This window comes from Gadus chalcogrammus, chromosome 4 (assembly GCF_026213295.1).
Source record: "Gadus chalcogrammus isolate NIFS_2021 chromosome 4, NIFS_Gcha_1.0, whole genome shotgun sequence".
NCBI classification, from domain to species: Eukaryota; Metazoa; Chordata; class Actinopteri; order Gadiformes; family Gadidae; genus Gadus; species Gadus chalcogrammus.
In genome coordinates this window covers 18549032-18569498 of record NC_079415.1, presented here as the reverse complement: position 1 = coordinate 18569498, position 20467 = coordinate 18549032, and the positions used below count along the sequence as shown (strand labels likewise).

The following is a 20467-nucleotide window of genomic DNA, read 5'->3' as shown; positions in this document are numbered from 1 at the left end:
CGTTTTGTAATTCTAAGGCATTTCTTGTCAATTCTGACACAAAGCGAACGTAGACTGCGAGTGACCACAAACTATTAGAAACACAAAAAATAACATGATCATAGCCATGCCATGTTGTCGCAACATCAGCAATAAAATAAACAAGCCAAGCAGTAAATACAAGATATATCTATTGTACATTAAATATCTTATAAAACATAACCTCCTTCCATCAGTACCATATAAGCGGTGTTTTCACCAGAAGGACTAAAAAGGGTTAAAGCTCAAGCCTGGTGTCATCGGAGGCCATCCACTGACGACCTCCCTCTCCACTTGTTCCTTTGAATTAAAAATACTATTTCACCCCCTTTTACATTTAGTTGTAGGCTAAAATTAGCAGCATTATATAAAAAGCTATTGATAAAAAATATATAATCGGACACCCCATAGAGACCATGTGTCTTGAAATAACGATGAAATAACGAGATGCTCAAATGAAATGCTTTATCCATCATTCAGTAGAGAATGATGGGGGATTTGTGGGACAATTCAAAGGAGATAGTGTGTAGGCAGCTATTAAAGAGCAGTCTTTTGCAACTCCATGGCAGCTTGCATAGTATTGCCTTGAATGTCTAAAGTGTCTTCTAACCTCCACTGCTCATACTATAATTTATCCAAACTAATTTCTCCCCACCAAGAAACAATGCGAAGCCATCAAGCCTAAATGCATAAACAAACACGTAATCCAAGACTAATTATTCCCATATGATGACTCATTTAGAAAAAAGTAGCAATGGGGGAAGACAAGTCATTTCCTGTGCAAAAGTACCCATCAGAGCGTGACTGAGGTGCAGCCTTCCTCCCAAAGGACGTTCACTGTAGCCACGGAGAATAACAAGAACCTCTAACAAGTAGCAAGGATGCTACGCCAAAGCTAAAGGGAGTAGAAACTACCTAGCGAGGTAGCATGGCGGGAGCGTGGCTTCATTTATCTCAGCTCGGAGCTTGGGTTCCACTTCAGTTTCCCTGCAGGGTGAGGTACACTGCAGAGAGGACACACAATAACTCCGATAAGCGATTTGAAATGTGTGAATACACAAAATGGCATGTAAAGTTTGAATGTCCGCTAATGTAGACCATCTGTGTACAATTTAATATTGTATGAGGTTGGGCTTTCTGTTTTTATATTTTTATTTCATATTTGTACCTTTATCCTTAAAAAAGTATGGGCTTTCCAGCGGTTTTCTCCTGCACGTAGGAGGTGAAGCGCTTGAGGAACTTGGGGTACTCCCTCTTGGCCACCGCCCTCAGGACCGAGGCCGGAGCCCAGCCCCCGGGGTTCACTACACAGGGAGACAAGATGGACGTCAGACAGCACGCTAATGCATCGGGCCAACGCGTCGCCTCAAGGGGCAGCGTGAATCCAAGAAAAGTCAATGCAAACACGCGTTTAGAGAAAAAAATAAATAAATCTTGGATCACGCAGGTTTTCGCATGTTTCTACCCGTGCAAACACTTCCCTCGAGTTAAAATATTTGAATTTAATAATAATTTTGCGTGATACTTAGTTGTGAGGCCAATCAGCGTGAAAGAGAAAGTTATTGTTGCCGTTTGCGAACCCCCAGAGCTCTATATCTATATAATATAATATATAATATATATTGTAGATAACTTATGAATCTGCGTTGACGTCTCTGTTACTTCCACAACAAGTAAACAAACTCGTAGTGGTGGTCAATAATCAGAGTATGATATCGCACTAATGGGGATATAATACAGATATATCTATAATCAGATGGATTGATCCTTACCATTGGCGACGTATGTGATCTTACACACCAGGTTGTCTCTGCTGATCTCCTTGTCTCCCTCTGGTGGGCTCACCAGGGTCTGGCAGATCAGGCCGATGTTGATCTTGGCCCGGACACACCTGCTGGACGGCTGCGGAGGGCCGAGAGAGAGGGCCGGGTCAGAGCCTGATGCTGCAGCACACTTTTTAAAATTTGTGAATCTCTGAATTTGTCTCTGAGTCTCCTGTGTATGCATGTTAGATGGTAAATGGACTGCATTTGTACCGCGCTTCTTTAACCAGTGGCCACTCAAAAGGCTTTAAATTGCCTAACATTCACCCATTCATGCACAAACCACACACCGACGGCGGTGTCAGCCTTGCAGGCAGACAGCCTGGTCGTCAGGGTCATTCAGGGTGAGTTGTCTTGCTCAGGGACAACTCGCCATTCAGCTAGGAGGAGCCGGGGATCAAACTAGCAACCTTCCGGTTACCAGCCAACCCGCTCTACCTCCCGATGTGTAAGTGTGTGTATTTTCAAGACCTACCTGCGCGTTCTCGTGGTCCACCGAGAAGTTACACACCAGCCAGGTGTCGGGGTCGTTCTCGTTGTGCGCCGGAATCTTCCTCATGGCGGACAGATACAGGACGTCGCGCTGGGAGGCGGGCCACACGCGCTACAACGAGGCCATGAGGTTATCAGTCAGCGTTTAGCGATTATCTGGGACACATCTGGATCGTGAACGCGTAAGTCTTACCTTGTGGGCTTGGAAGACGATGATGGCGTTCTCGGATAAGGTCTCCACCACGTTGAAGTTCTCGATGGTTGCTAAAAGGTAATAAACGCAATGGTAACATTAACGATAAGAAAACATTAATGAACCATTATAATATGGTATTAGCTTAGGGGTTAGGGTTAAGATTAGGTTTAGTCATGTATCAATTAATACCTTAGTTAACATGAACACCATAATCTTTGCTGAAGGCAGGGCCGTTGCTACAATTCCTGGGCCCCTAGACAAGATTTACTGATGGGCCCCCCTGCGCGCAATTGTTGACGGGGGGGGGGGGGGGGGGGGGGGGTACTATGGTAGTACTATGGGCTGGTGATATAATGATAATTTAGAATACATTTTTTTTTTTTTTGTTTTTTTTTTTGTGGGCCCCCCCTGGGCTGTGGGCCCCCTGAATCGTCATCACCTTTCACCCCTTATCGACGGCCCTGGCTGAAGGTACAGTATGTAGTTTAGTACCAACTAGCGGTGAGGTTGCCGATGGCCACCACCTGAATAGCTTCCCCTCCCTTTCCAACCACTACGGTGGCCTGTATTTTATTGTATCAGGAGTCTGTAGTTATTTTCTTTTGGCAAAATTCATTAATTTGAATCACACCAAGGCCGATTTTGGACAGAGGCCAGATTCCATCGAGCCGTCGGTTTGTTTCGATAACCTCGCCCCTCAGAGTTAGAAGCGGAACCCTCTATCGTGACACAGACATCCGAATCCACCACTGGCCAGACAGAGATCCAAATGTCCCCCGCACCGTCTCATACACGACAACGCTACTCAATAATAATCCCAAATGGGTCGTAGCAATGGAGACACCCCAAGCGTCAGCAAAGTCATCAGAAATCCTTTTTGGGGCATTACAAAGCGCGGTCATCGTAACAGAGGTGGGCATACATACTCTCCCAGTCGTTGCGGTAGGCTGTGTCCCAGAAGTAGTTGCAGACTTCGTGGCCGGTCACACCCTTGACGGAGTGAGTTGCCTTCAGAGGGTCCAGCACAATACCGTTCTCCTCAACCTCCCTCCTGTACACCTGAAACACGCAAACACGCACAACCAGACACGCACACAAATTAGTCAATTCATACGATTCTACAATGTTTTTTGTCGATGAAATGCGTGTTCTTAAAAATATATTGTAATATTAAAAATGTACCATTGCGGTCTGTTTTCATTAGTTTATCATATTATTTTATCCAAAGCAACTTGAACTAAGTTCAGACACACGTCATTAGGAGCATATTGGGGTTAGAGGTCATCCTGCTACATGAGGCCTACGGCTAGACTGCAGACTTGGGCATCGAACCCGGAGCCTTTGGGCTGGGACACAGGCCTCGCCGTGACACTATCCCACAAATACTGACAAGACTTTTCTACACACCTTCATCTCCCCCTCCTCCACCACCAGCTGCCAGTTGGCGTCCCCGCCCATGTCCTGGAGGGAGTAGGTCATGTGGTTCTGCACCATCTCCTCCACCTGGAAGACGAGACCACCGAGACAAGAGAGAACGGGGGAGACAGGAGAGATCGGCAGAGGTTAGAACAGTTGTGAAAGCAAATGGATGAACTCATAACAAGGAACAGGAGGACAGAAATGGACCACGGCGTTAACTTAAACCATCAGGAACTGGGAATACCTTGTCAGAGTAGCGATGGGAACCAGTGGATGAGTAGAGGTCCTCAGAGGGAACTGGGATGGACCTATGTAGCCTGGTCTTCTCACAATGAGACTGTCAACAGTAAACACAGTCACGTTCTGCTCTGTACCTCGTGTGTGCAGGGTATAATGAGTATAAAGTGAGAGTGATCTCGCCGTGTCTCCATTCACCTGCTCCTCCATCAGGTCCTGCCTGTCCAGTGCCGCTTCGACTGCATCAAAAAACTCATCATCATTGATGAGGCTGTTGGGACCCTCCTGTCAGAGGGGGGGGGGGGTCATTAGCACAGGGATGGTGACAGTGATGATGATGATGATGATGAGGAGGAGGATGATGATGATGATGATGATGATGATGAAGAAGAAGACATGAGCACCCCTGCCTCACCTCGTAGTCGGGACCTCTGTAGTGGGATTTCTTCAGGTCATTGAGCGTCGACTTGTAGCCGCCTTCGATGCGACGTCTCTTCTCCATCTCCTGCAAGGAAGGGAGACCCCATTCATTGTCACTGAGAGTGATGTGAGGAGGGTCTTCAAGTGCGTGAATGGGAAAAAAGGCTGCAGGGCCGGACCAGATTCATGGGAAGGTCTTAAAATCCTGTGCAAACCAACTAGCTCCAGTGTTTTCTAAAATCTTTTACACATCCCTGGCCCAAGCTTTCGTTCCATCTTGCTTCAAACAGTCTGTCATTATCCCTGTGCCAAAGAAAAATACCCCATTGTGCATGAATGATTATCGTCCTGTGGCCCTGACATCAGCAGTGGTGAAATGTTTTGAGAAGCTGATAAAGAATTGCATCAGTTCCTCCCTGCCCAGCTCATTTGACACCTTCCAGTTTGCGTACAGGGAAAACAGGAGCAGGGATGATGCCATTTGCAATCTCTTACTCACCTCTCTGACCCACCATGATGAGGGGAGCGGGAATTATGTGAGAATGCTGTTTATAGATTACAGCTCGGCATTCAATACCATAATTCCCTCTCGCCTGATCCAGAAGATGAGGTCGCTGGGAATCAACACCCAAATATGTAACTGGGTGCTCAACTTCCTCACTGATCGCCCCCAGGTGGTCAGAGTAGGGGGAAGTGTAATGTCAGGACCCCTGATCCTCAACACGGGTACCCCCCAGGGGTGCGTTCTGAGTCTACTGCTCTACAACATCTACACGCATGACTGCATAGCCTCCAGCAGCTCAACCTCCATCATCAAGTTTGCTGATGACACCGTGGTGCTGGGTCTCATCACTGGCAACAACGAGCAGGGCTATCTGAACCAAGTGGCAGACCTGGTACTGTGGTGTCAGACCAACAACCTGGCCCTAAATATCAACAAAACTAAGGAAATGGTGGTCGATTTCCAGAGGAAGCAGGGCAGTGGGCTCACCCCACTCATCATTAGTGGGGAACCTGTGGAGAGGGTCTCCACAGGTATCTGGGGTGCACCTCACTCAGGATCTCTCATGGTCTTTCCACACACACCTGGTTTCCAAGTCAAGGCAGCGGCTATACTCCTTTCGGCGGCTGAGGAATTTCAAGGTCTCCCCCTCCATCCTGAGGACCTTCTAGATTACCCCTCCCCTCCCTGGAATATACATACAGCAAGAGGGTGAGGGCAAGAGCCAGGAAAATCAGGCAAGGCGCCTCTCACCCAGATGCTGGCCTCTTCACCCTGCTGCAGTCAGGCAGACGTCTACGCTGCCAGCTCGGACAGAGAGACTGAGGAGGAGTTTCTTTCTGCAGGCAGTTAGACTGCTTAACTCCGTTGGAACGGAGTGCACTCTTGCACTTTCTGTCAGTTTTTTTTTTTTTTTTAAACGACAAGGGATGTCGGTTTGTAAATTACTATTATCTATTATTTATTCAGGTAATATGCACAATGAATGACAGAGTGGTGACCCCTTTTAATTTCACTGTATGTAAAACGTTATTTTTGCAAACATGTGACCAATAAAACTTGGAAACTTGAAACTTGGAAACAAAAAGAAAAAGGTCTAATGAACTGCGATCCACTTGAACTTCATGGAGGTTGCTGCTATCCCAAAGAGTGGAGGTCATGCCTCCAGCAAGGTGCAGGAGGCTTTAAGGAAGCATGGACCCCATGCTGCCCTTAATACAACAGTATGGACAACGTGGACCAACTGAAAACATCTCCAACAACAACAACTTCTCTGTGTCCTCAATAGTTTTTTATCCAAAGCTTATAATCAATATTTCAGTAAGATTGCAGAGTAACTACAGCGATGTGAGGCTGTTCAGTGTGTCCCTACCTTGTCAAGTCTCTTCTGCCAGCTGTCCTCCCTCTTGACCATGAGCTCGATGCAGTGGGACAGGGTGGCCAGGATACCAGCCGTGGTGGCTTTGAATGTGATGGCTTCGCCTTTGAAGTCTATGCCATTCACCCCCTTGGGACTCACAGGCTGGAACACTGAGGGATAGGGTCCCCAACAGAAGAGAGTGAGGAGAAAATCTAACTAACTTACTCTCAGACTCTCAGATGATTGATCATTTACTTACAGAAAGTCATAGTTTTTCATTTGATAATCAATATTTTGCTTGTGAAATAACTTTTAGCATTAGTAGAAAAACCTGCTCCCTGTATCTTCAGAAATGTAAATCATAAATAAAGTTCACTTTCTTTTTATTCTTTATGACCGTTGAATCGAGAAGAAATATAAGCGATTGAATATCCGCCATACAAAGAAAATCAGAGATTATATGCAGCCCTAGTTAAAATAAAATAACTTTTGTACGGCATTTTTCACATTTAAAAAAACCTTATCTCCTTCCCAGCTCAAATACTCACACTTTTCCTTGCTGCCATTGTTGTTGTGCACTAACTCTCCACTCGTCCGAGGGCTTGGGAAGTCATCCTCATCCTCCTCCACCACTGAGAGATGAACAGAGGGAAAGGTTAGCAGGAAGAAGAGCGCCAGTCAGGCCGGTCTGTTGTTACGGCAAGGGCCGGTTGCCGAGGGCCTGTTGCCGGGGGCCGCTCGGTGTAGGTGGCATGTAGCGACCACTGCAAGAGACTCGACCGCAGGACCCAGAGCGACGGACAGAATGACCCACACAACAATAGACCAGTGTCATCTCCAGGACAGAGAGAGAGAGAGAGAGAGAGAGAGAGAGAGAGAGAGAGAGAGAGAGAGAGAGAGAGAGAGAGAGAGAGAGAGAGAGAGAGAGAGAGAGAGAGAGAGAGAGAGAGAGAGAGAGAGAGAGAGAGAGAGAGAAAGGGGGGGAGAGAGCTGTAACACGGGAGAGGAAGAGTGAAAGAGAGGGAGGGCGAGAGAGAGCAGGGGATATGGAGGAGAGGTTGGTCTGTGTGTGTGTGTGTGTGGTTGGGGGGGGTTGCATGTAAGAAACAAAGGCATGGCTTCATTCTCGCTGCTCATATGCCAGCAGGCCAGTAAAGCGACAAAACAACAAGCTGTGGGCAGGCCAAGAATGAACAGGAGAGCGAGCGAGAGAGAGAGAGAGAGAGAGTGAGAGAGCGAGAGCGAGAGAGAGTGGGAGAGCTAGAGCGACCGAGAAAGAGAGGGGTCAGAATGACTGCTTTCTTAGTCAACTGTCAAGAGGCCACAAACATACATTCCAAACAAGGCTGTGTAGATGTGTTTGTCCTAAACGCACAACACGCTACAACAGACATGTGTCCTGATTCTGCTCGGCATCGGGTGAGAAACGTTTGGGCCGTCCTAATGACACAGGGCTACTGACTGTCAGTGTCTGTTGTCAGTACGTGTTTCCTTCACTAGCTTCCACTGACATGCACGACCCGTGTTGTTGCGTTGCACCATGGTGGAGGCGACACATTTTCTATTCTGACAGGGCGGTAGTACCCAGGTAAATGAACGCAGCACCCTTAAAACAAGCCTGTTAAATCCTGTTTAATTCAGTCTTTATATGAGCGATGAGACGAGCACTGCTGCTGAAGAGAAGGGAAGGCATTTTGTGTGGCATGCCAGTCCTGTCGCCAACATATTTAACGTAAAGACACATAAACGCATAGCAGAGGAAAATGCGGAGGGCTGTTATGGCTTAGCCTCCTAAGTGTACACCCTAAAGACGTACACATATTTTCCCTAAGGACACACACACACATAGCTTTACTCTAAAAAACACACACACACACACACACACACACACACACACACACACACACACACACACACACACACACACACACACACACACACACACACACACACACACACACACACACACACACATAGCCTCCTCTCAGCATTACCCTAAAGACACACACACACACAAATAGCCTCCTCACAGTGTTAACCCTAAAGTCCCACACACACACACACACCCACACCCACACACACACACACACACACACACACACACACACACACACACACACACACACACAGCCTCCTCATAGTGTTCACCCTAAAGACACACACATGCCCCTGCTGACAGAGACCATGTGATGCTCTACACACTGAGAGCACACTAGGTGAATATGGGTGGGCATGCAAGACATAAAAACATGGCCTCACTTCAAAGATTTTTATTGGTTGGCTTTTTTATTCCTTTCTGTTTTTATTTTATAAATGTATGATTATTTATTATGTATTACAGTTTTTGTGAATTATGAAAGCCATTCAACAGATTAAAAAAAACATGGCTTCCAACTCCATTCCACCACTCTCAAGCTAAACACTAAACACTGTTGAAATGTTACATGTGACCCCGACCTGACCTCAGGTCAGTGCTCCTGCTGTGTAGACACTAACTGTTGTTCTCTACAAATCAACCAATCCACAATACCTATCCATCCTGCCTGATTCTATTCTGACCCCCAAAAGGGGCCGAAGGAGCAGCAACATGGGAATAACCAATCATCCAATCAATAACTGAGGACCTAATCAATAGGACACCTCCTCTAGTGATCCTTACCTCTGTCCCTCTCCAGGACGTCTCTGGACACGTCGGCACAGCCATCGAAGTATCGCTGCAGTGTGTCCACCTGCCTGCAGAGGATGTCCCTGAAGGTCTCCATCTCAGACAGCTTCTCCCGGAGGCTGTGGCCCTTCTGAGGAACCAGAGCAGAGCGGGGGTGGGAGCCACCGACATTATCACCCGGACATTAGCCCAGACGCCCCTCCGACCCCAGGCCCTGGGAGCCCGTCACACCGTTTAGGTCAGAACACACATTCATTTAGGGTTGCCAACTCTCTGTCGTGTCACTCACGCTTTCAGCATCAATCTCACGCGCTCACGCACACGCAAGAAATGTCACGCCAAAATCCATTTTTTGTCCCCCCTCAATTTATTTTGATGAATAGATAGACCAGGAGGAGTTTAAGGCCAACAGCTGTAACAGCTATTTTTTTTTATCGGGTTAGGGTTACCAAAAAATATTTTTTTTAGTAGAGTCTCACTCCAGCCAAACTCCCAAAGTTGGCAACCCTGTTTAAATGGTGGACCTGTAGAACCCCAGCCCTAACACTAAACAACACAAAAAATCCTAATATTTACTTAATGGCAGCATTAACAGAAAAGTGATACTTATCATATCGGCGCTCAAAGACATTACATCGTATGAGGAGGTCTCTGCTGCGAGTCTGGTTAGTTGTTTTTTTTATGTTGTTAAAGGCAGTGCAACTTTCGAGGCTTAAAAATAAACATTCAATTTCTAGTCTTTTTTACACGTAGTAAGTTTCAATAACTCCATACCATTACATCTCGACATTCAAGGAGCAAAGATGAGACGTCGCTGTGTGGTGAGAACTGATAGAAAATCGTAAACAACAACAATCGCCGGTGGGGAGAAGCCACTACGTGTAAAAAAGACTAGAAATTGAATGTTTATTTTTCATTGAATGTTTACATAAAGTTGCACTGGGTGCCTTTAACCAATGTAAGGACAGCACTTTGACCAGGGCTCTCAAGTTTTGAACTGAGTTCAGAGTGAGACTGCATACAAATGTGTCCACAGACATGGTGGCTAACGTATGATAGTAAGCATTGTTGGCCCTTAACACTAATATTCAGAAACAACACTGCCTCAAAAGGCTATTGGCTAAGCCTTAAGCAACACCAGTAGAGGCATATACATTTCCCTGAACTTTTAAACGTTGCAAACGTGCAAAAACATAATTATATATTTATGTGGCATTCAGTGTAATGCTTAAAATATATCTGTGCCATTCAGTAGGCCAATGCTGTGGTAAAGTGTGTAAAGTATGACCAAGTGTTTCTTTCTGTTCAATGGACAGAACTTTATCAATCCCCTGTAGGAGAAATTTGCTAATGTTTGTCCCTACAAAACAATAATGGTAAAAAAAACTAAAACTAAACATGACGGTAGCTAAGTAAGTCAAACCATCCAATCTGAAGGCTCTACTTAACCACTCCCCCTACTCACTTCCACAAATGCAAAGCGAAAAGAAATGAGAAGGGGAGGGCGTAGCCTAACTAGTTTGTGAACAACCCAGAGAAACGCAACGCAAATTCAAAGTGACCATGTATGACGCTATAATAAAATCCCGGACGATTTTGAAATTCCGCCACACATTTTTTTCAAAGTGTCTCGAAAGAGGGCATGTCCGGGCAAAAGAGGACGTCTTGTTACCCTACGAATGGGACACCCATTTGATTCTTACCTGTTCCACTGTTAAATAGCGGCGCAAATTGGTGGGCACTATCCTCGTAATTTCTCTGCGTGAGAAATACGAAGTGTGGCGTGTGAGCGTCTGGGTTGAATTGCTTGTGAGCCATGCTTTGACAATTGAAAACACTTAAAGTTAAACTAAAGAGATTTCCTGCTCTAAGATAAGCTTCCATTGGGGGAAATGGCTCTGTTATTGCCCAACCCAAGCTCCCTCTAAACCCAGCCCTGGAGTTGGAGGTGATGGGGGTGGTGGGGGGTAGCGTACTTTGAAGGAGGAGGAGGAGGTGGAGGAGACGCCACTGTTGGCGGAGGTGAGTGACATCATGGAGCCGTGGCGCCGGAGGCTGGACTCGGAGCCGTAGCCGGACTCGGCCTGCAGGGGGCAGCAAAGACACACACATTATTATCTGTACAACAGATGCGTGAACATGATGAAGCAGTCTAAAGCCCCCTCTTGTCCCGCCTTTTCTATTCCTTCGACTGTTGACCCACCAACCCATATCCCAATGAGGTTGTTGTCTGCTTGCTACAATTGTTCCCAGAGAGACATAACGTGTCTGACGGTCTTGTTTTTAATACAACAATAGTGTTCAATGAGTTAGTGACCATTGAATAACCCAATGATTGTTTCCCTGCTTAAGAATTAGAATGTATTCATTGCTTCAGGCATCTGTGGCCTCGTTTAAACCACACATTGTTTTGTTTGCAATAAAAAGGCAAATAGTTGCGTGTAGCCACTCCTCTATGAATGATTCACTGTCATGTTATGTTCTTCAGGACAGAATGGATAACGTGACTGGAAGATGACTTCACCGCAGGGGAGATCAGGTGACTTCCTGTTAAACTAGTCTCCTTTTCCGTCTCTTGCGTCACAGACTGCTTTGAAAATAGCTGTCGAGGGGAGGGGTCAGAGAGTAGAGAAACCAAACAGCTATGCCCTGTATCAACCGATAGAGGCCGCTTAATCCCCATCGCACGGTGTTTGTGATACAGTCAGGGGTAACTATCGGTCAACAGTCAACACTGCGCCTGTTCTAATTACTGCTGCCCTTCAGCCAACCTGCTTATACCCAAACAAACCGTGTCACCCAAACCGATAACCATCGGTAAGGCCTTCAACAGGGCTCAACCAAAACAAACAGAGCCCATTTTCATGGTAATATTCGACCGATTGAAAACGTTTTATACTAGCCCTTATGTTAATGTTTCAAACTGAATCTATAGTTATTCAAACCCACACAATGAACACACCAACAAGGCTAATAGTGTTTAATAATGAGACTTCTGGCAATACTTGCATGTAGGCTTTTGCAAAAAGCAAACAATTAATCAAGCGGCTGTTTGACAACCAAAAGAAGAGCATATTCCCAATTTATACCAAGGGAGGGGACTCCCTACAGATGAAGACACAAGCAGGGACTGCAGCTATAGCTAGAGAAAGGGGAACTTTTAATAATGCTGCTCCAAGCAATGAAGTGAAAAGAAGGAGATTGAAAAAGTCTTTAAGTTCCATATTTGATTAACAGTAAATGGTTACTGACACAACCAGTTGAACAGAGTTGTTACTGCGGTCTGGACACTCACAGCTAAACATCTTCCACGTTTGATTATTGGCCTTAACAACATAAGCATGGCTTGCCATCACAGCAGTCATAATAGCTTCAGCATTAGCATGCTAAAGAGCCTGGACAACAGCCACTACCGAGTGTTTTGCATTTTTTCCTGGAGATTTCCACAGCGGTCTGTAGTTGAGTAATAGTCCAGGTTAGAGGGGAGTCGGGTGTGTGTGTGTGTGTGTGTGTGTGTGTGTGTGAGTCACCGCTGGGCACGGTGCAGATGGGAACGGAGGGAGGTTCTACTGAAATGACTCAGTCCCTCCTGATCTCCCCATCTGACTCATTTACAGGATTTGTAATGCTGTTAAACTCGCCTGGTACATCACAGTGTAAAATCAGCCTCAGTCGCACAACATTTGAGACCTGTGCAAGTGCTGTGGGTGTATTCCACTTTTATTTTTTAAGTATTATTATATGACTATGGTGTTGCTAAGCTTTAGTACGCTGTAGTAATATAACAATATATATTTGAATGCAAGATCATTGTTCTGCTAAAGCAGAACCTTGTTCTAGATGATATATTGCTGCCTGCGTATTACAGATGGGTCAGGTGATCAATGGACAGGAACCATAATTGGATGAGCAGTCCTGAGCTTGCGAGACGCGCTTAGCCTAAAAGAGCTAAGCTACCATGTCCTGCGTACGTCGTCTCTGGGCCGCAGGGCAGGCCACAAAAGAAATGTCACCTTTGTCTATGTCTATGTTGACACCTCTTGTCTAATGCACTATTCTGTACGTTTGTATAAATAATAAGACAAATGAGGGACTTATGATAGACCCCTCTACTGTCAATCAGAGGAACACAAACACACACATACACAGAGGAGCACACACCCAACCCAAAGAACAAACACCAAAAACACACGACCAGAGACACACACACACACACACACACACACACACAAACAAAGAGGAACACACCAAACACAACCAGAGGAGAGGAATACACACACCAAGAGAAACACACATAGACACCCAGAGGAATACACACCCAACCAGAGGAACACCACCACAAACACAACCCCAGAGGAACATACACGCGTACACCTAGGGGAATTCAAACACACACACTGAGGAACACACACACATACACAACACTCACACTCGGAGGGACACACACACAAGGCTTGATGTTGGCTCCCCTATCTAAAGGGGGTCTCCGGGGTCTAAAGTCCAAGAGACTAGAGCAACCCTACCATGATGGGGGGGACGAGGGCCACTGTCCCCTGGCCGGCCTTCTCCCTCCTTCCGTCTCGGATACTCTGGGACGAGAAGACACACACACACACACACACACGTTAAACTCACCTGCATGCCGACAAACACAAACAAACCAAATTACCAAAGGAAGATTTATAGCATGAATAAGAAGGCAGGACCATGATGAGCATCTGTGTGTGTGTGTGTGTGTGTGTGTGTGTGTGTGTGTGTGTGTGTGTGTGTGTGTGTGTGTGTGTGTGTGTGTGTGTGTGTGTGTGTGTGTGTGTGTGTGTGTGTGCAGGCCTCACCCTGTGCACCTCGATGGAGTCGATCCATTTGTTTCTGTGCTCAGGGTCCTGGGCCCTCAGGTACCACAAGCTGTCGTTCACGCTGATGTCCAGACGGCACTCGTCAAACTCATGGGCCTGCAACATAGAATGCATCAAACACACACACACACACACACACACACACACACACACACACACACACACACACACACACACACACACACACACACACACACACACACACACACACACACACACACACACACACACACACACACGATTTAGTTGATGCAGCACACAAAGGCCAGCCAGACTCAGAGTTGGTGCAGTGCTCCATGCTGAGCTCTTTGCACTCAAGCATTCAGAGTTAGGGGCTCACACAGACGTGTGTGTGTGTAATATATGGAATCAGCTGTTGGTTCATCTCTGAAAAGTAAAAATTAAAATGAAACAAATGCGGTAGGTACCCTTCAATGTGGTAAAGCTGTCTGCTAATGACAGCCATAAGTTAAAGAGATGAACCAAAGCCTCTTCCGAGTAGTGGGGCCCAAATAAACTCCATATGATTCTTACCCTTTTAAGGGCACTTCATGGTGACCGAGCATAAACAGTAATAAAACCTGTGTGTGTGTGTGTGTGTGTGTGTGTGTGTGTGTGTGTGTGTGTGTGTGTGTGTGTGTGTGTGTGTGTGTGTCCGTGTGTGTGTGTGTATTTCTTTGTGTATGTGTGTGTGTGAGCATGTGTGTGTGTCATCTGCTTTCTATGTAACAAACCTTTGTTTAAAAGCCCAGAGATAAGAGAGAAAAAGAGAGATGAGAGACAGACACAGAGAGAGAAAGAGAGAGAGAGGCAGCAAGAGAAAGAGAGATGAGAAAGACAGAGACTGAAAAAGAGAGAGAGACAGCCAGAGGAAGAGAGATGAGAGAAAGAGACAGCGAGAGACAGAGATGAGAGAGAGAAAGACAGAGAGACAGAGAAAGACAGAGAGACAGAGAGAGAAAGAGAGACAGAGAGAGAGAGAGACAGCGAGAGAAAAAGAGATGAGAGAAAAAGATTAAGTAAGGTAGTATTCAAAGGGACACGATCAACAACCCTGCGAACACGGAGCAAATGACCCAGCTCGGATAATCATGTGACACACACACGCACACACACAAACACACCCACACCCACACCCACACCCACACACACACACACACACACACACACAAAGGCGTACACTAAGCCTGTATTGAATACCTCCCTGTTTTCCATCCCCAGATTACAGTAAAAACAGGTGGACTCAGGTACACACAATACGGTATGCTGATTATAACTTTATTTTGGCTCATGTGCTGTATGAGTAAAAATTTGTAGAGGTCATTTAGTAACTATAGTATAGGCTTCATTCTTATGAAAGTAATTTCATCTGCAAGATAATTAATGGATATAAAAGCATTGTCATCAAACATTATTGATGTCTTGTAAATGTAAACTGGTCACTAAGGCCTAACCAGGTCCCTAAGCCAAGTAAGAGAACCACTTTCACTCAAACTTAAATAATTGGCTTGCCAGCCATTCTGTCCTGCAGCAGCATTGAACCACACGTAGAACCACCAGAAAAAACAGAACACCTTTCATCTTTACAACCATCCATCAATCCATCCCTTTCCATTCTTCCGCACAATCTGTGTGACTCAAGGCCTGGGGAGTTTAGGAAAACTAGAATGTGATCTTTCAGTAAGAGGTAGCGCACCGGCTTCGCGGAAAGCAGCTCTAGGAATTGAGGAACACGATGCCAGGCTTTCATCACCAACGGCTGACAGCTCACGGCTGATGCTAAACCGGTTTGAGGGTTCATGATGAAACTAGAGTAAAGTGCAGGAAGAAAAAGGAAAACAAAGGGAAAGAGAAGAGGGGTTGGTCACGTGACCAACATGCACCCAGAGCCCAGGACACGCAGCTCTATCGGGCCCTTCCTTTTTCATGGACACATTTCACAGGAAGTGACACACAAAGGGGAAGGCCACTACTTCCTCCTGATTGGTTCTCCTGATTGGTTTCTCCCCTCACAACCTCCGTTTCTGCATCACCATTCGTAGTGAGACAACACCTCTTATCTGTGTAACTTCAGTTTTGGACACTTTTTTTGTGCACATGTTGAATACAAACACTTTGATAGTTTGTAGTTCATAGAGTGTGTCATAGAGTGTTTAACAGAGCATATGCAATAACTGTGTACCCACGATTGTTGCCAAGCAACCAAAATAAACAGGTCACTTCCAAGTTGTTGTTTAAAAATGTGCGGAACCATGTCATGGTTAACCAAATAATGAACACAAGTGCCCCAAGCCTCATTAGCAAGCACTTAGTAACACACACACACACACACACACACACACACACACACACACACACACACACACACACACACACACACACACACACACACACACACACACACACACACACACACACACACACACACACAGACACACACACACACACACAGACACACACACACACACACTTATGTCATTCTTATATGATGCATATGCTGGGATGAGGTTTAAACATCAACCGTTTTAAAGCAAACACAATCGTAGAGGGACAGTTCTTAGAGCAGGCTAGAGGGTTTTGGTTTGGTTTGTGGCATTTTTAGATCTTAAATGCGGCAAGACTCAATTGACTCAATCTTTGTAGGTATACACCACGAGTGAGATGGATGGATAATCAGCGTGAACGGATTCACTGTTTCTGAATCAGACCTGACAGTGAGATTAGGTTTTGGGGTGGAGAATGAACTGCTGAGCGTTGCTAATAGTAATAGCCTGATTACAAATTACTTGCCAGTGAAGCAGTTTGTGCAGATGGCTGGAGAAGGTGGTTTTTGTGTTTTGTGTACTTTTTATGTTTTGTGGCATGTAGCTCCAACAAATAACCAAAAACAAAAGCTGAATGTCAGAACATCCTTGACATTCAAAATGCAAGACCAATAGTGTATTCAGATAAGGGTTTTCACTGGCTAAGTAATTAAACAAGTGTCTGAAGCCTTTGGGTGCACAGAATTAAAATAAATATTTACAGAGGCTAAGATAAAGCTGAACAAACAACAGACTGCTTGGCTGACTGCTTTCCAGGAACAGTCATTCAAATTGCTAAAGTAGTGCAAACAAAATGCTCCATTCAAAGAATTGCTCTATTAAGTCATTTTTATCATGCATTTTACTAGATAATAAAATGTGGTTCTGGTTGCAACTTTTCAAAAATATTTGAAAGAAAGATAATTCAATTTTAGTTGGAAACATGTCAACTTGCGGCATGGCCAAATGCACTGCATTTAGCCTCAATATAATATGATGAGGTAACAGTAGCATTAAAAAATAAGCATTGAAGAGATCTTGGGTCAAAAGAAGAGAAAACCACTACAACAGTGTTGAAGTGACTAATAAACTGCAGTCTCCACCACACTCTTCAAACCAACTGATTCAGTCCTGGTTTCCAAGATATATTTGGTGTAGGCTATTGTCAAAGAGCAGTCATATTCAGTAACTGAACTGATAATTTTGTGGTTCACTTTGTAATAATACTTAAAATGGTCAAGTTTAATTTAGAGAGTTTGGATTTCGGAGCTTTATTGTGATGCGAGAACCTTTTTAACCTCAACATGAATAATGAGAATGATTCACTCAACATCAGCAAAAAGAAAATATCAATACTCTGTGGATATAAAAAAAATTATAGATTGATGACGTCATGAAAACAAAGGAGGTTTGTCCCTCTAGTCTACATTGACCACAAATGTTCACCAACAATCCCGAGAGGATATCGTGATATCGCGATATTTGATGATGACAGCGCTGGCCGGCTTACCACGATGACAGCCTTGCTGAGGCAGAGCGACCCGCGGCATCCGTACTCTCTCTCATCTTGGGACTTGTAGTAACTCAACGTGTTGTTCTTCAGCGACACCCACCGGTCCTGCCAGCCGTGGATGTAGTTGGTCCACTTGAAAGACAGAGATCACATCTCCTGCTTAGCATGTTTGTATGACGGCGTGTAAATGAAATCACCGTTACAGCCATAAACAGCCCTGACTCACAGGGTGAAACTGGCTTTGTTAAACAGTCACCCTTCTTCCCTTAATCAGTATAATGGAGCAGGTGGGGTTCCTGGGAGATATTTCACAATATGCTGGGTGAGCAAACTGCGTTCATTTCACTTGTGAGATGAACTGGTTCCGCACTACCGAAGGGTGGGGAGGCCATCTGGCTGACTGTAGATGTAAAGGTGTCACATGCCGATGCAACGAGCTGGGATAGGATGCTAGAATAATATTTAAACCGCATAGACTTTATGTAGGCCTATACATTGGACAGCTATAGGGTCGGTATGTATGCATGTGACAGATATAGCCTACATACACAGTTGTTATGCATACATTGGACAGAAACATGAAATATATCCTCAATAATCAAGGAGTGCAATGCATAACGTTCCATATAGTGAAACAAGTGAAGGGACCGTCCTTGCCCACTCCGTCCTACTATGCTCCCTTTGCTTCATAAATGGACCACGATGGTTTCTGGGTCACAATCTAAACTTACCTTACTGAGAATCCCACTGAACTCCACCACCCCGACCGGGTTCCCCGAGTCCAACTCCAGGTCCTCTTCAGAGCCAGAAGAGCTCCAGCTCTGGTTGTCTGACATAACTGAAGGAATTCACTGGTCGACTAGTGGGTGAACTGGGAGTGGTATACGGCGGTCGAGCCCCTGGTCATACGGCCTTCAGTGTTGGGAGTCGTTTGAGAATGTAAACAAAATATAGTCCCATGAAGTAAGGTCAAGACTATTTCCGAGTGCTCCTGGAAGTGTTGGCATGGCAGTCCAGATGAAAACACAGCGATCTGCAGCCGCACAGATCTATGCCGGTGCAGGTGGACGCGAGTCAATGCTGATAACAGCCCTGTTATGTATCGATCCCAGGTCTCATGGATAAACAGTGCAATCCAACCTCACCAGCTCCAGTCCTTCTACCTTTAGCCCCACGGAGGTTCAAGTTGCCAGGTGCGTCAACGGAAATATCAAAATGATTTGCAGAAATCAATCGACAGATAGAGGTAACGACCCGTGGATCACTGGTATAACGCTACTTTGACACTTATACTGGTTCCGTACTGGTGACAGCTGTCTGTCAGATGGCCGTGTTCCCCGAGACGTCAGCGGGTGGTCCGTGAGCGCGTGTGTCAGACTGGAGCGCTGCTCAGGGGCGCTGGCTGCTGCCTGACGTCATCTAATCCTTCCCAAACAGGGCAGCCAGACTCCGCCCACTCAGCCAGACTCCGCCCACCCTCAAGTCTCCTAGAATTAGATGCTACAACATTTAATTCTAAGAGGATCTTACACAGTTGTAAAACAATCATGTTCCACAGCATCGTGTGTCGTTTGTTGTAAACTAGGCCTAATATCTGGACCTCAATGATTCCGCAATGCAAATCACAGGGAAACGTACCGGAAATTGTATAGAGTAATTCTAAATCAAACGTCAATCCAATGTGATAATGTGACATTAACCAACGAGCTACGTCCGTCCCAAATTTGACCCCAAAATAGCGCATAAATAAAAGGTGATGTTATATAGTTCGGTAATGGGCTTGAGAGGCTGATCGACGAATAGTTCAGTGTCATGTACATTTTTTCGGTCTAACTTCCGGGTCCCATGCCATGAGACATACGAGGGGAAACCACAAGACCCCTTTTAAGAACCACACAAACACACACACACACACACACACACACACACACACACACACACACACACACACACACACACACACACACACACACACACACACACACACACACACACACACACACACACACATATATTTGTTTACGTTTTTTTTTCTTGTCATTGGACAAGTTAGGACAGCCAATTCAGATTAGCAGGTCTGACAGTTCGAGGGAAACAGGTTTGAATCCCCTGGAGTTTCACATAATCAGAGGGATATCTTATCACCTTAGCTCGAGGCCAGGCTAGGTCATTTGATTAAAGACAATGAGAAAAGATAAGTGTTACAGGTAGAAAGGTAATCAAATCCTTTTCCTTGATTTTGCAATTATCTGTCTATGAATTTTATGTTAAAACTAGAGCTTTCAGTTAAACGCGTTATTAACGGCGTTAACGCAAACCAATTTTAACGGCGTTAAGAAAATTATCGCGCGATTAACGCAATTATTTTATTTAAAATACTTTTTTTTTTTTTTTTTTCTTTGGCTCAAAACAAAGAAGCAGTAGCCTGTCTGCTTTGTTCAAATGACATTTGTTCAAAGCAGTCGTTTAATTGCACTATAGGCTCTTTTTTTGTATCGTCCTGTTTTGATCAGTATTATGCCAATGTTGTTATCAATAAAAAATCATTTGCACAAGGCAAGCCGATGCACTTCTCCATGTTGATAAGATAATTAAAATGAGAAGAATTATGGGACAAAAAAATCAAGGGATATTTAGCATAGAAAAATTATTTGCGATTAATC

The 20467-nt window shown here is 45.1% G+C and overlaps 1 protein-coding gene across 1 annotated transcript; it reads right to left on the bottom strand.

Annotated features, from left to right (window-relative positions):
- Positions 1-466: 466 nt before the first annotated feature.
- On the bottom strand, positions 467-19199 carry LOC130381867 (ceramide transfer protein-like). Its single transcript, XM_056589682.1, has 18 exons — positions 18536-19199; positions 17802-17936; positions 13968-14084; positions 13656-13721; positions 11109-11216; positions 9127-9262; positions 7016-7099; positions 6480-6637; positions 4601-4690; positions 4384-4470; positions 4193-4285; positions 3937-4032; positions 3456-3588; positions 2527-2597; positions 2317-2445; positions 1791-1920; positions 1187-1322; positions 467-1022 (listed from the first exon to the last, which is right to left on the bottom strand). The coding sequence occupies exons 1-17, from the start codon at positions 18638-18640 to the stop codon at positions 1195-1197; spliced, it is 1866 nt and encodes a 621-aa protein (XP_056445657.1). The 5' UTR covers positions 18641-19199; the 3' UTR covers positions 467-1022; positions 1187-1194.
- Positions 19200-20467: the final 1268 nt, after the last annotated feature.

Bases quoted from the DNA above. Each gene is read 5' to 3' on its own strand.
- LOC130381867 (XM_056589682.1), bottom strand. From the start codon at position 18,640: ATGTCAGACAACCAGAGCTGGAGCTCTTCTGGCTCTGAAGAGGACCTG. The intron at 17,937-18,535 runs GTAAGTTTAGAT...CTGTCTTTCAAG, and splicing joins TCAGTGGGATTCTCAGTAAG to TGGACCAACTACATCCACGG. The intron at 13,722-13,967 runs GTGAGGCCTGCA...TTCTCGTCCCAG, and splicing joins ACTCCATCGAGGTGCACAGG to AGTATCCGAGACGGAAGGAG.